Raw genomic sequence first — 16,739 nt, forward strand, 5'->3', positions numbered from 1 at the left:
CCATAGAGGATAGGCACTGAAAGAAGAAGAAGAAGCAAAGAAAGAACCGATCAAACAAATCGTCGATGAGGAAAACATATTTTAGTGTGATCTAACAGTCCCCACAGTGTCGAATTTACTCTTTGTGCAAGGTGACGAAATCTTTAAAATAAACTTAATAAGTCTAGAACAGAACCTCCTGAAATAAATAACCAATATGTATCATATTGCACATACACGGACATACTCGCAAGTCGTCGACATCTTGCCAGTATCCTTACCAGTCGTTTCTTCAGCATAATCTGAAAGCGCTAAGCCTAATAAATATTTATACGACAAAACGAAATATCTCTTATTGTTCTAGGCAACAGAATATGCGCGCGCTCTGGGTGTGGCACCAACTATGAAATTTCATTAAAAACATTTTATTGCATCCTATTTTCCGCCTGGTTATCGTAAATAGTACCAGTTGTCCTACGTTTTATTTGTGACCTGGTTGAGACAGTTCCACATCTTGTTAAATTAGAACAATTTGTATGAATAATATAGTTGTCAGTATTGTTTTCTGTTATTAGTTGGGTTAAAAATTGTACAGGGTGGCTCGAATTCGACGCTCATCATTGGGATTTCGGAAACCGTAAGAGATACAGGATCGAGCAATTTGATGCTCAATAAAAACGAAATTTTCAAATTTGTTTTCTATTGTTTTCTGGCTTTATTTGTTAAGATAACTTAAAATGAAAAAAAAAACATTTTCATGGCCACTTTTTCTGCTCTATAACTCTGTGTGATTAAATATCGACTCTGACGTTTCGGCTTCTGATGGCGACCATCATCAACTTAATTTTTTTAAATACGAACCTGATTTTTTTTCAATTTAATTAAATCCTTTCATCAGTCTTAAAACACTATATATATAGTCACTTTGATATTTGCCGACGTTTCGTACAGAAAATTCGATCACCAGAATATTTTATGCAAAAAAAATGCAATACGGCATTTTATTGAGCATCAAATTGCGCAACTTTGCCTCCATTTAACCGATCCTGTATCTCTTACGGTTTCCGAAATCCCAATGATGAGCGTCGAATTCGAGCCACCCTGTACAGATCAAAGTACAATCTTTTGTAAATTATTTCAGCAATATCGCGATAATTTTGGACGAATCCGTTGGATAGATTATTATCAGTAAAGCATATCATTATCATAGAGATTTGTAAAAAATGTAATTGTAAAAAATATACCTCTGTGGCGGATTCATCTCTCCAAAAAAGTCCTATGGGTATTTCGCCACTGCATGAAAATCTACAAAATAAAATAGTTATTTTTTGTAAACACTACTGCGTTAATCCAATGGAGGCCAATTGTCAACAGTGGTTTACTAATAAACAAATTTGCCTAACGGACAAAAGAATACTTCGTCGTCGGAAGCAAAAAACACAAAGAACAAAGAACAAAACTATTTAAAATATCTAATTATAAATAAAAATATCTGTAGACTCTGATGAAGGCCAAAAAAATGGTCGAACCGTAAGACATTATTAACTAATATGTAGTTGATGAAATAAATGTAGTTGATGAAATAAAAGGAAAATTATTTATTGACCTAAAACCAAGAAAGAAAAGTGTAGAAAAATAAAAATATCTAAATATCTAAAATGAATTTATTCGAGAACACTTTAGTTTTTTTTAAACAGATACATCTATAAAAACCGATAAAAACCGTTGACGTTCTGTTAAAATGACATATTAAGTTAAACTTCAAAATTAACAATAACTATCTGATAACAATTTTGTATAATAAGATAAAACCAAAAAGCTTTAAACTTTCTCTATGATTATTTTTTAATTTTTACGTATGCATGTTATGTTTATTTATATTACCTATGTTCTTTATTAGATTGTATTAAAAAAGCCTCTTTTACCTTTCTTTTACAGGCTATCGCTTCTTTCATTATATTTTTTGTGTTGTTAAAATCGCCCTTTCTTAAATAATCTTTATGTTCTTTAATTCGAACATTTAAGGGTCTGGATTTATTACAATACCAAGTCACAAGCTTTATATTACCTATGGGGTGTTGCTTGAAAAACAAATCAAAGAAGATAGATTGGATAGTCATATATACATTTATATTTAATTAGATTAACAACCGTCTTTTTATATTATTATTAAAGGCTAACGTTTTTGATTGGAGTAAAAATTCAAGGCCATGACACACGACGCGACATGGCCTTGACCATACCTTGACGCACGAGCTAGCGAGAAAAAAAGTGGTAAGGATAGCGCGTACACCAAAAAAAAATTGATTTAAAGTTAAGAAAAGTATTCTAATAAACTTGATACTGTACAGGATGGGTCAAATTCGACGCTTTTAAAGGGAAACACCCTTTTCTATAGGAGATAGACGAAAACTAATATCGGTGTCTGGAGCTCAATTTCCATCAAAAGCATGATGGTGAAAACCGCACATCGATATTTGTTACCATTTCGGAGTTACAGGGTGTTTTTCAAAAATGTGCATTTTTAACTAATCACTGTAACTTTTTTGGCTATTGAAAATTTTCTTTTCTATGAAAACATTTCCAAAGCACCTTTTTACGTAGAATTTAATGGTTTAAGTATAATTTTTTTTAAATTAATAATTTAAGAATTATTAAGAGAAAATTTGATTCTTTATATAGGACACCCTGTATATTTTTAATTTATTGAAAATAATTTAAAATTACCTTTCCAAAAATATAACACACTTGATATTTTGCTCGATTCCTCTTCGAGATATATAGAGTATATAAAAATTCGCCCGCTTTAAATAAGTAGGCTTTGAACGGCACCGGCTGTAATGCAAAAAAATTCTAGCTGTGAGCATCAATTAATTTCAATATATAGACATTGTAGTTCATTCACATTATGATTGTAGATCTTATGTTTACCTTTTCAACTGTCAAAGAATTTCCACTAAAGTTTCGTGGCGCCTCGAAAAAATTTCCGGAAATTTTTTCAGTTGCCATGGTAACTAGTCAACATTAAAGCATGTTATTGGTTGAAAAGTAGAGGTGTGAAATTTTCATGCATATTTTCATCGATAGGTTTGTAGCTTCTGAATAACGGTCTAGGTAAAGCATTTAGCTCATTTCCCTAGCTCAGAATTAGACTTATTAGAGTTAAAAAAGCAACTCGCATTTTCATTGGAGGACATTATCATATATATTTAAAACCAATAATCAACGAGAAAGTATTCGTATAATTTAACAACATTACAGCGAACCACTATAAATACAAATTGTTGATTAGGTTCAAACTTTTTTCTCTTCTAATAAATTTAAGCGTTTACATAGGCATTTGCATAAAAATGTGTATTTTGAGTGGTATTCCACAAAATTTGCAGGCTGTTGAGGGAACAGAAAATGTACAGATTACAGAAATAAATTGAAAAAAATATTTATATTAAAACAGCATTTATGTCACTTTTTAAATCTTCAAATCCTCCAAATTAATAGACGTTAGTAAGGAGTTTCACTTCAAATAGGCGCATATAGTGCACACCCAATTTTTTTAGTGATAGGCCAAACAACAGTTGTAAAAATTATTATAAAAAATAAAATAACAAAAAACAAGATAAAGTAGAAAACAAAGTTTTAAGTAAAAAGTTTTTGTTTAAAAAATCTCTCAATAAAAAATGCCACTCCCAAATTAGTTTAATATATCGAATTTAATCCGTTTCTCTCTTACACACTGTATGTTAAATATTGCCTATAGCACTCGCTACCATAAAACCTCGAACAACAAACAAATAATTTTACATAGATATCGTTTATAAAACCACTTTCTTCTCAGAAGCAATAATCGCCGATGTATACGTTCGAAAACAACGGAATGTTTCACCTATTTATTTCTACTGTTTTATTCCGGTTTCAGATTATTTAAATCGTATAATAGATAAGGCAAATGAATGCAGAGCTATGTGAGATAGACTCCAACCAGGCACATTTTATATTAAATTTTTATATTTTTTTTACATTTGATATTATCTTTTGCTTATCTTTTATAATATTTCATTGCCATCTCTTCTTGTCTAGAAGAACCTTACTGGAATTGTGAGCCTAACCAAAATAGGAACAAAATTGTCATTAAATACAAAATAAAAAAAAACATGCAAGAAAAGGGTATCTAATCAAATAAACAGTCAACTTACCAACTTAGAGACTATGGAAGTATATAATTCTCTACTCCGGTTCTCTATTAAATTTGTCCTCCGAAACACAATCTGAAAGAATAAATAATAAACGATAATACTTAGAGATATATTGATATAGAGAGATCATGGAACAATTATGTTTACATAAAAAATCGCAAATAATTATAATAAATGGAGATCGTGTTTTCTAAGAGAGTTGGCTTTATGTTTTACAGAAACTACCTATAAACATAATTAATATAATATACTTACCCTTAAATTATAAAAACACTAATCACCCACGCACTGAAACTCCCACCTGTTCAAGAAACTGCTTAGATTAAACTGTTCTTCGCCTTTCCTGTAACTACCTTTTCAATCGATTACTTAATTGGCATCAGTTTCACAAGAAGTCACCTTTCCCGAAGTTTCACCAAAATTCACACAAGTTTTGTGTATATGTCTAGAGATATGCAATTTTACTACTAAGATTGTATTTCTGATTTAAATTTATTGTTTAAACTCACAACACTCATTGTGAAAATAATATTGTTTAGTAATAATCGTGTAATATTAATAAACTCTTTTGACAAATTACATTCTTTTGTGAAACTATGAAAAAATATCTTTTAAGTTTCTTATTAAAAATACGCTAATGTATCAATATTTTTTTTTGTAAAATTACTTATATTTTTTTTTCAGTCTACATTTATTAACTTCACAAAATATGCTAAGAGACAATAATATATTATAAACATAGAAAATATCAAAGCAACAAGATATCCTAAAAAAATATAAATATGTTCTCACAACTGAACTGGTCCGATTAAGATTAAGAACAATGTAACAATTTCGAAATCAGGCAAAAAATCCAAAGTAACAGTGGTATTAAAACATATAAGGCATAAAATCGGCCATTTACAGCCATTACCTTAAGGTATGGCGTCGTTTTAAATCATATTTTCAATAAAATCGCCTTTTTCTTTCGTTTTAATGTTTGCGCAGTTCCTACGACCCACAGTGACTTTTTGCACAGATGTTGCGCAGCAATATACGGTATATCTTTCGAAATAAGATCACAGATTTAATATAACTTCTTTTGGAAATACATTTAATACATACGTAAGCTTTTAAGGATTTATTTTTTATTTTTTCTATGATAATACATACAGTGTGTTCACGGATTGACTCCCAAAGAGGGAAAACTTTTTTATTCGTGGGTTTATGAAAAAAAGTTATTCTTCATAAAAACTCCTGCTTGAGCTTAAACGACCAACAGGTATATTATTTTTACAAATGTATATACCGAGTGTTAAAAAGTTTAAAAACTATGGAAAACGCTAAGAACAAAGTACTTGTATATGTAAAAATACGATGAAAAGTTATTAATAAAAGTTCTAGGGTGAAAAACTACACCACGTTACCAAATTTTATCTCACTACCTAAATGTACAGGGATTGGTAAAAGATTCCTCTCCATATAAAATACCATTTAATCTAAATTAACTTAATTTGTTTTGAATAACTTTTAAATCCTTGTTTACCTTTACGCAATTGCATTACTTCCCTTTTTAAATTAACCAATGGAGGCTATAAAATAAAACTTGTACACGATTAATTATTAAACTTTTTTTTAGACGACGAATGAAAAATAAAAAAAATATTGTTGCAAACAAATATAGATAATAAAGGCAGGTTGTAGCAGGTGTTATTGTCGCTGTTAAACTGTCAAGTTGCCGCATTTATTTATTTATTTCCTGACATTGTAGTTCGTTTTGACGCTTTAATAATTTGTTTAAATAAATAGTATTGTGATACTTTAAGTTTAAAAATGTTTACTAGCAGACCTTGCAGTTGAACCTCTTTTAGTGCGAAGTGTTCAAGATTGCTTAGTAGCCGTAAAAAACTCATCGCAACTTTATTTATTACGATATTTTGAATATTTTGAACGGGAAAGCGGTAGTAATGGCCTTTTATCACCCTTAAGTGCTGTTGAGGAGGTGAGTTTTGTTGATATAAATAATAACTGTTTATATATTTATAATTATTTTATTTTTGTTTCCCAAAATATTTTGATTAAAAGAAAATACATAAAAATGGGCAACGCTGTGCCGGTCAAGCTTAATCACGTGACTAAAGGTTTATTTTGTATGAACTGTATATAAACTGTGTTGTTTTAGGCTACTATGGTTAGGTTAGCTTGCTGGGGTTTGGGATCATGTTTGATCCCTCACTCGGAGGCCTTGGACCCATTGTGATACACCCGTATTGTTGTACCAAACCTTCTTTTCATTCTTTCTTTGCGTTAAAGCACTTCCAGCTCTTTGCAAAGTTCCCGATGTTGCTGATGTTAGCTTCTGCTGCTGCCTCTAGTCCCTCCAAAAAACTTGCCCTAAAGTTTTAAAGCGTCGCTATTCCAGTGCCGGACAGTGGCACAGCAGATGCTCTATGGTTTCTTCTTCCTCTCCGCATTCTGTGCAGTAGTCGTCGTTGGAAATTTTCCATCTCACGAGGTTTACCCCCGTGTGGCAACTTCCAGTGACGACACCTATGCGTACTAGGTTCCTTTTGTGCTCTAGTAGTTGTTTTGTCTTTTTACTATCTACCACTGGCCATAGTCTTCGAGCAGTAGCGCAGTCCTCACGGTGTTGCCACGTCTCTTGCTGCTTGGCCTTGATGGCAGTTCCTATAGCTTCCTTCAGTGTGTTGATCGTCACAAGTGGTGGGTCACTGCCACGGCCTCTCCCCTGGCCTCTTTGGCGAGTCTATCTGCTTGCCCACCACATTGCTGTGGCCTGGCACCCAACACTATTACTAGGCTACTATTACACTATCAAAGATCTCTTATAATAAAAGATATTTGATAAAAAAATTGATAATGTTAGGTTAGTCATAAAATATCTTTCAAATAAAATCTTTGGCAAAGAAATTTTATAGTGTAATAGATTTATTGATGGACTCTAATAGATTTATTGATGGAAATCGATAATCAATATTATCATTTGTTGGAGAAATATCATTCCCTTCGGACAAAAATATCGTTAACGGGATGTAAGACGGTCGTGTTGTGAAAACTGACGACAATTTATCGCGGAGCGGCCGTTAAAGTTTACAATCAGAGAACCGGTCGGCAGTAAATTTTAAGCATAATAAAATAGAGTAAAATCTCAAAGTAAAACAGTTTAGAAAATTAAGTATTTATACGGCTTATGGCGGGCGTTGTCAATATACCGTGAAAGATCAGTTCCTTACCATACAGAATACATTAGAGTTCGCTTACAACAATCACCAACGGACAATATCACCAGGACTAAAATTGTTACCAAATGTCACTAAACTATATGGCCAGTGACGTGCCAGAGAATGCAGCATTAACCATGGATTTTTAATTTTATTTTTTAAAAACTTGGACTATGGACTAGTTTTAGACTATGTAATAATATATTTACTATAGTAAACATACCCATAAGGCTTAAATAGGCACTTAAAATACTAATTAATGCATTTTTCTTTTCAGGAATGTTGCCGTTTTTATGTTGTCAACCATGGCTACTGTAACATCTGGAATTCTGTCACCAAATTCCTATGGCTTGAATACAGGTAATACTAACAATAATATGGATGTTTATTAACTATAAATAAAATGGATAATATAACATAATATACTAATACAGTGGCGGATTCAGAGGGGGGGCCCATGGGGCCCTGGCACCCCCTAAAATCTCTAAGTTGGGTTAAATATTAGCCTTTTGGATTGAAAATGGCGCCCTAAAAAGCATATTCTACATAATTTTTTTTATTTGCCCCCCCCCCTAAAATAAATTCCTGTATCCGCCCCTGATATCTAATAACGTAACATAATAGTATATTGTGCAACTAGTGCGAAAAGTTGTCGATTGCCCACGAGAGCGAAGTTGAGCGCACGAGCAAAGCGAGTGCGCTCATTCGCTCTAGCCCATAGATGCCCTCTACAACACCATAGATGAATGCAGAAAGTGACATTAAAAACTTCAAATTTTTAACTCGAATTTTAGAGGAGAAAATGAAGGAATTTTAACATTGCTTCTTCATAATGGTGTTTAATAATTTGTTTACATGATGAAATATAACAAAAGACACATATTAAAAAGCAACCTAATAAAATAAACAAAAAATAAAAAAAATATTTAAATGTCAACCTCACTTCTTTAATATTGACACTTCGAGACTGTCTTTTTTACTTGTCAATTTGTGCGTGCCAATGAAAATTTGGGTGCGAGAAGTTTACTTGTCGCACTCAAATCGACATTAAATTTGCTCAAAACTATTGTGGTAATTGTGAAGTGGGCAATTAGCGTCTTTTCGACTCCAAAAGAAAGCGAAAAGATACTACTTTCCCCGCATGAGTAATAAAAATAGACTATAACTCTAAATCTTAATTTAAAATAAAGCTAAAAGTTGCAAAAAGTTGTCACAAAGTACCTGATTGAATTACACGTATACGTATACGGCTTTAGAAGCGGCTTCAGCACGATTGATCATATACGTACGAGGTGGCCAACTAAGAATGGACGCCGGCTGTATCTCAGAAACTACTTATCATATAACTTTGGGAAAAAAATTCTAATAAGTAAATCGATCAAGAGAAATCGCTGGAAATTATTTTCAAGTTCGAGAAATGCTCGCTAGGGGGCGTTTCTCTAATAGACAATCAGAAAACAGGGTTTTTCTCAAAAATATGCAGGTGAACAGGTATTTTAAATATTAATATTGTAATCATCGAGAAATTTGTAATTTTTTTGATATAAAGTATTTTGCTCTATCTCATAAAATAAAGTGGTGGGGGAAGGTTAAACTTGCTTTTATTAAAATAAGGAGAACTCTGGTTTAGGCTATGCGATTTAAACAAATTAGGGCTCGTGTAAAAGAGCTTTTCTACCTTAATGATCTCCAGTATAAATTTTGTTTCCACAATTTTTTTCGTGGTAGCTAGAGGGCGCTGTTTGACATCAAAACAGATATTGCGCTTTTGCGTAAAAAAATTAAATAGGAGGCTGTATTTCTCTTTACACAGATAAATAGAGCACAACATTTCCAAAATATCAGCGCCAAACCGCAACTTTCTATATTCTCTCTAACCGGAGATATTAAGAGAACAAATCATGTAAGGCTGATTAATATGTAAATGATCGTTCCACTAATTTCCGGTAGATTCCACTAATTTCCAGGTCCTGAATGAAGCTTTACTGTAACATAATAATGTGTAACAGACCTAACAAACTTATTTTGAGTTAGTTTAAATCCTACTTCATATTTTCTTTTCCGGGACCTTTTTATGTTTTCTTACCAAACATCTCTTAATTATGTATCCGTCGGAGCAAACTGGTTATAGGATGCATTTTTCGAACCGGCCAAGAGAGCACACTTACGGAAAATTCAGTTAAAAAGAGGTGTTAAAATGGTTAAAAAGGAGCAAACAGCAGCGCTCGGCCACTTTTCGTTTGGTTAACGGTGAATCGACGCATTTTTGTTAAATAATAAAATGTGGAGAGCCGGGACAGTCTAAGTGCTGGACAAACAGTGCGTCCGTCGTCGAATTTGTTATTGACAGAAAAAGTTGCAGCAGGAAAGTGACCGGAGGCCGGCAGGCAGGCTGTTTATTTGAGAGACGAGTGACCGAGAGGTGCTATAATTATATTTATATTCGTTCAACGGCACGAAGAAGAAGACTTTTCAGCGTATACAGAAGAGTATTATATGTCAAAATATGGGGGGCCAAAATTTTTCTCTAGCTTTTTTCGCATTAATATATGCCAAAGACTTATTTGGAGGTTGGTAACTTATGTCGGAAAAATGTATATTCAATTATCTTTATATATATTAATTTGTGTCCTCAAGATCTATGACTCTTTTTATTTTCATCGATTTCACCTTCATTTTATATATGTTACAGTAAAAGTCGGAAATTCAGTGATTGTTAACATTCACTACGAAATGCTAACAATTACGCATTGGACCAGTGAATGTGGTATCTTAAAGAGATTTGTCGACTTTTCCTAGTGATTTCTAACATTCACTAGTGAAAGTAACATTTACTAAAGGTTGCCAGTAAAAGTTATTCCATTGTAGTAGCGAGTGTGACGAGGAAGAATGTTCTTGGAACTTAGAACAAATAAAACTTTTAAGAATATTAGATCACCTAAATATTCAAGCTGATCCACATATTTCAAAATTACAATTTACTTCTTTAGTATATTTATTAAAAATTATAGAAAATAACGACATAACCTTTTAAAAATATTAAAGGAGAAAACATATTAAACATTTTGAAGTGTACAAAACAATTAAAAAAAACATTCATAAACATAAGATTACTTATTGGTACAAGGTGTTTTTTAATAAAGTTCTTCAATCGTGGACAAAATAAAGTATGCCCGAATAATAAGCAATACACTAATAATATAATAATAATTTATAATAAGTTCATATAGTCACACAAAGGCTCCTTAATATATTTTCCTCTTGCCCTGATTTCATTATATTGTAAAAAAAGGAAAACAAGTACTATTACATTCTTGGGAGTGCCTAGTTTGCCTTAATTTTTCACAGAAAATTTCTTTCATAGGGAAAATACCGCACAGCACTTTTTACAACGATAACAAAACAATTATATACATAACCACAAAAAAAAACAATGCGAATTTACGCCAGATGTCTGTCAACATTGCCAATGTTTAGCCTAATTTAATATTATCCTTATATTGCCTATTATTCACAACTTATCCTTATTTATCCTTATATTTTACAACATGTGGCAACCGCGCTAACTGAATCTTTCAAACTTACTGCTTTTGTCCAGGGAATGCTAAGCATTCACCAGTAAAAGTTAGTTTTAAAAATAGCTGTTGAACTTTTACTGGCGTAGTCTTAGCAAATCAGTGAATGTGAGCTATTACTAGTAATTGTCAACAATCACTGATTTCCAACTTTTACTGTAACATATATATCAATCGCAGAGGTCGTCTTCAATAAGCTCTCGTTCTTTTAGCTTATTGTCTATTCCTTCTCTCCAGCCTTTGCGTGGTCTACCCCTTTTTCGTCGTTCCGCTGGTGTCCAGTTGAGGATCTGTTTTGGAAGCTCCTCTGACATTCTTTGTACGCGGCCATACCATATTAATTATTTCGTTCATATGTCGTCAGCTATTGTTCGATTGACTCCAATAATTCCTCGAAATCTGTTGTTCGTACATACTTTCTCTTCTGGATTTACCTGCTGTCTCCAGAAATCCATTTCTGTCGCTTCCAGGGTGCGCAAGGCCTTATTATCTTTTAGTTGCCATACCTCGGTGCCATACGATGATTTTAACCATTGTGCTGTATATTGGACGTTTATTGGATTTCGAGATGTTACTATCCCACAAGACGCCATTTAGCCTGAACGTTTCTGTTCCTAATGGCTTTATCAAGAGTGCCATCCCTTGAAATTTTGACTCCCAAGTATTTATAATTTTATCTTATCTAAATTCACTTCCAATTCCCATTTGCTATATTCTTCAATTAGCTTTCTGGTTCGAAAGAATTCGAGATCGTCGGAGTCTTGCACCAGTACTACTTAGTCGTCTGCAAAACTTATTGTCTAGATGATGTTGCCTTGGTGTTGCCGTTTAGCGGGATACCCATATGGCTACATTTCCGTTTCCATTATAGCAGCGTCTTTTCTAAAAATATTAAGTTCTATATATCTTCTTCATTTTACCCACACGTAATGATTTTTATTTTATTTTTGAAGTGAATCTTCTTTACGCGCGATGGGAGTAAAAATTCAAAGCCATGACACGACACATGAGAGGAAAAGTGGTAAGATGTCGGTGATGAAGGTTGTAGACCAAAATACACCAGTGCAACGGTTTACTCTATAAAAAGGATAGTAGACTAGTAAAGACTCTTTACTAGTCTACTATCTATCTACTCTTTACTAAAGAGTCTATTACGCTGTACTTTCGGGTCGCTCTCAGGGGTTGGGTAAAGCGGGTGTGTGGCCGAAGGAAATATACAGGGTGTTTCAAAACAAATGCGAAAAACTTCAGGGGGTGATTCCTTGTTCAAAATAAAGGGTAGTTTGCTTTATAAACGTTGGGTCAAAAGTCAACCATTAGGGAGATATCGCGGTACAAAGATGGCGGAAAAATAATGTTTTTATTTTTTATCTAGAAAACGAAAGAGATAGACTAATGAAATTTACGGAAGCATTATGTTATGAAAACACACTTTCTGGTAATTTTTTCACTTTTTAAAATGAGTGGAAGGGGTTGAAATAAACCACCCCTATCATTCTTGTTAATGAAATTTAAAGAAAAATCTTATCAAACACATGCAAAAAAAATAATTTTGATAGTTTAGTTTATTTAGAAACTTTTTATCTCTTGTGTTTTTTTGATAAAACTCACCGATTTGAAATTAAAAAATAAAATGTAAAGCATTACATGTCATGGCAAAAACATTTTTAGATAAAGAATCTAGTGGGTAGCTGTAATTTTTTAGGAAAAAATCTAGTCGGCCGCTGTCACTTTTAAGATGTTTCTAATATTGTTTTATTTGACATTACCCTACTGCAATACGTTATTATCTAGGTTATTATTATTATCATTATTATCACTAGATTCTTAATCTAAAAATATTTTTAGTCCTGACATGTAATGCTTTACATTTTATTTTTTAATTTCAAATCGGTGAGTTTTATCAAAAAAACACAAGAGATAAAAAAGTTTCTAAACAAACTAAGCTATCCAAATTAATTTTTGCATGTGTTTGATAAGATTTTTCTTTAAATTTCGTTAAAAAGAATGATAGGGATAGTTTATTTCAACCCCTTCCACTCATTTTAAAAGAGTGAAAAAATTACCAGAAAGTGTGTTTTCATAACAGTAATGCTTCCATAAAATTTCATTAGTCTATCTCTTTTCGTTTTCAAGATAAAAAATAAGAACATTATTTTTCCGCCATCTTTGTACCGCGATATCTCCCTAATGGTTGACTTTTGACCCAACGTTTATGAAGCAAACTACCCTTTATTTTGAACAAGGAATCACCCCCTGAAGTTTTTCGCATTTGTTTTGAAACACCCTGTATATTATATTTCAGAAATTTGCCTAAGGCTTAGCCCGATCCTGTCGTATTAAGCCACATCCAAAATTCCAAACACACGTGCTTTCATTAAGGCTTGATTAAGATTTGCTTCAGCATTTGCCATAAAATAGCGAGCAATTTGTTACAAAACCATATATATAAATTATATATCACTGTAATCACAAAATTTCAATCTATTTCCGTATTGTAACGGAATTTTAAATTATGTCTTTATTCTCGAGAAAATTTAGTCCAAAAATAAGGAATATTTTATTGATGTTTGACCATCAAAATCTTAAACATAAAGAAGTTGTCTAAAAATATGCTACAATACGGATATAGTATAAACATTTATCTTTAATTTCCTTCTTCATTTATGTACAAATACCTAGCCAGTTTGACATAAAACGTTAAATTAAAAAATTAAAACGCCGAACGCTTATTTTGCTACTTTTTCGGACTAGTGAAATCGACTCTTAACTATTGACCCAAAGTTTTTATAACAAAGTACCTACTGTTTATTTTAACCAGTAATCGCTCCTTAACATTTTTCTTGCATTTGCTTTTAAACGTCTTCAAACACGGTCTAATATTCTTGCTAAAAGAATTAAGCTCCCGACACGACGTCTCATCTTCCGTCAGATAAAAACTACACGCTTTATAAAAAAAGGAACGAGAGAGGATTTCTGAAATTTCTAGACAACAAAAATATCGGCAGCCCTCTCTGCCAAACTGGCGAAAATTCTGTCTGGCCGTCGTTTTTACGCAAAATATTTGCGGCCGTCCGAACCGATCGTGCCCGTTTTAACAAATTTTAATAAAAACTTGCAAGAATTTCGGCGGGCCCGGGGCCCTGAGCAGAAATAATTAAAATTTAAGTTCGCGGAATCATCCCGACGGGTCTTTTTGCCTTTGGGCCGCCATTGTTGGGTGTTTTATGCCCGGGTCCGAGTTATTAGGCATTTTTAAGATTTTTCTAAAGGTTTTTATTTCTATATACTCGGAATACAATTTTTTCTATAACCCTTCCTTTTAGATGACCGCCAAGTTTATTTGTTTTTATTGTTGATAGATATACGGCTGTTTTATTTTAACTACTAGCGTGTACCCGCGACTTCGTTCGCGTCGAATTAATCATTTGTAATGGTGATGATAAAGCAAAGCAAGAATTTCCATTAACATAAAAACTGGATAAAATTTTCTCACATTTATGTCAGCATGAGAAAAAACAATATGGCGATATTATTATATAACTTGGAAATATGTGAGGGGTAGTTTCATCTCGTTGGAATTTGACTTTGGAAAAATCCGTTTGCCGAAAATAAACTTTTTACGTCAAGCAGTTTAAGCAGAATCGTGGTTAATAATAAATTAAGATAAAAAATGTTATTATATATAATAGCTATATATAATATAATATATATATATAATAGCATTGTTTTCGATGCATATTATTGTAGTCATTCATAACGTAATAAACATACAATTTTCAGCAGTTTGACAATTTTTCTCGTCATGAACATCAAGGTGCATACACTACATTTAAACATGATTTAAACTTAATTCCTAAGGAACATATTGCCAAAGTTATGTTTGAATAAATATATTTTCTTTGTTTAAACGAAATTTATCAAAGTGATCCCTAATTCGTTTTGACTAGTTTATTTTGAAAATTGCACATTTTCTTTAAACGGTTTTCAATTTTGTTGAAAATATACTTCAACGTTTCTTTCTCCATGCGGAAATATTCGTAAAATTTTTGATGATGAGAGATTGAGATGAAAATAAAAAATCCGTTGGTTTAAATCAAGTTGATTTAAATCTTTGCAGACAGTTGATGACAATTTCATATTTTACTAAATTTGTTTTCTCTTACAGATGCAGTGACCCTAAAACTCGCCCACCCCGAACCCATGGATACCTACCACCACAGGCACCCCTTCTCGCACACCACCCCTTACTCCGACCCTCAGAACTCCAGCGACTCAGAACAGGAAACACACAATTACACGCCGACCTCGCCCAAAAGCACCCTAACCAGCTCAGAACCCAAACGAAACAAACGAAAAAACTTCAAACCCAGATGCTCTCAGAACGTGCTCTCAGAAGACGAAGGCGTTCTGAATCTGAGCGAATTTCACGAAAATAACAATGTGAATAACAACGTGAGACGCAGAAAACCCATTGCTGGGCCGAGAAGAGTCGTTCAAGATTCAGGTTTCATTCCGATGGATCTGAGCGGATCCAAAAACGACTCAGAGGCTTCCGAACGTCTGAGTCATGACTCAGAACTGAAGCAAGACTCGGAAAACACGGACTCGGACGATTTCAATACTGAAAACTATCGGACGCCTTCAGATAACGATGAGGCGAAAGAGGATTCAGAAGCGAACTCAGAAGATAACGAATCTAGTAAGATTCCGAGTAGTTTTTCGATTCACAATTTGAGTAAGCCTCACGTTAGCGATCAGGCGGCTATGCTGTCTCAGAATCTGAGCCCGGATCAGATATCGGAGATGAGGAATTACGCGATGAATACTATGAGGGAGCTGTTGGGTATATACGGACTGACTTCTGAGGTTGCTGAGAGTATATCTAGGCAGTTGCCTCTGGCTGCGTTTACAACAGGTAAGACTACATTTATATATAGTTTTTTGGTGTTAGAGCTCTAACTTTAGATTGATTACGAAACTAAACAATTGCTGACGTCCTAAGTGGACAATTTCATACTTGACAGGACCTAAGATCGTCACGGGTGAATGCATATAATATGTAATACTACTATATGGCTAGCATATAATAATATACGGGGTGCGTCTCAAAAGTGGCTCCCCCTGGCCAAAAGTGGCTTTATTTTTTTTTCAGATGAAAAAAGGAGATTTAGTATGTCAGTACATATGACTTCAATTAGGATTGATTGACGTATTCAATTGTTTTTGGTCACTTCCTGTTTCACCAGAAATGACTGTAACTTTTGATTTTTAAATGACACATTTTATATTTCTTTGCTTTATTTGATAGAAAATGACACTCCGAATAGAATGACATATCATAAGCCAACTTTTGACACTTTCGCATATGGTTTACTTGAAATTGTAACATGCTGTTCAACGACAATTTGACTCGAAATGCCAATTGTGTGGTACCAAATTATTCGTAAAAAATGCTTTTTCCAAATATGCTAATGAGCTAACCTTGTTCCATTTGAAAAACTTGAGATATGATTAAAAATACTATTTGGGCATTTTTAACGGGCCAGGACAAGACACGAAAAAGATTAGACGATGAAATCTGTTTTTCCAAGGCTCCTTGATTCAAAGTTATTGTTTTTGACACAGCCATGGCACTCTAGATTGAAATTTAAAATACAATATTTTTTAAGCGAAAATGTCAAAAGTTGACATATGATATGGCATTTTATTGAGAATGTCATTTTATATCGAATAAAGTAAAAATATACCGAGGGTGCCATTAAAAATCA

The 16,739-nt window shown here is 33.1% G+C and overlaps 1 protein-coding gene across 1 annotated transcript in view; it reads left to right on the forward strand.

Annotated features, from left to right (window-relative positions):
* The window catches only part of LOC115876119, a gene marked incomplete at its 3' end in the record, with an annotated part of 62,473 nt that extends 46,587 nt beyond the window's left edge, over positions 1-15,886 (forward strand). The window contains exons 2-3 of the mRNA XM_030891811.1: positions 7,671-7,753; positions 15,137-15,886. Coding sequence (XP_030747671.1) covers positions 7,687-7,753; positions 15,137-15,886 — 817 coding nt within the window. The remainder of the gene's footprint in view (positions 1-7,670; positions 7,754-15,136) is intronic.
* Positions 15,887-16,739: the final 853 nt, after the last annotated feature.

Source organism: Sitophilus oryzae, unplaced genomic scaffold, assembly GCF_002938485.1.
Source record: "Sitophilus oryzae breed Bouriz unplaced genomic scaffold, Soryzae_2.0 scaffold_1398_pilon_pilon, whole genome shotgun sequence".
NCBI lineage: Eukaryota > Metazoa > Arthropoda > Insecta > Coleoptera > Curculionidae > Sitophilus > Sitophilus oryzae.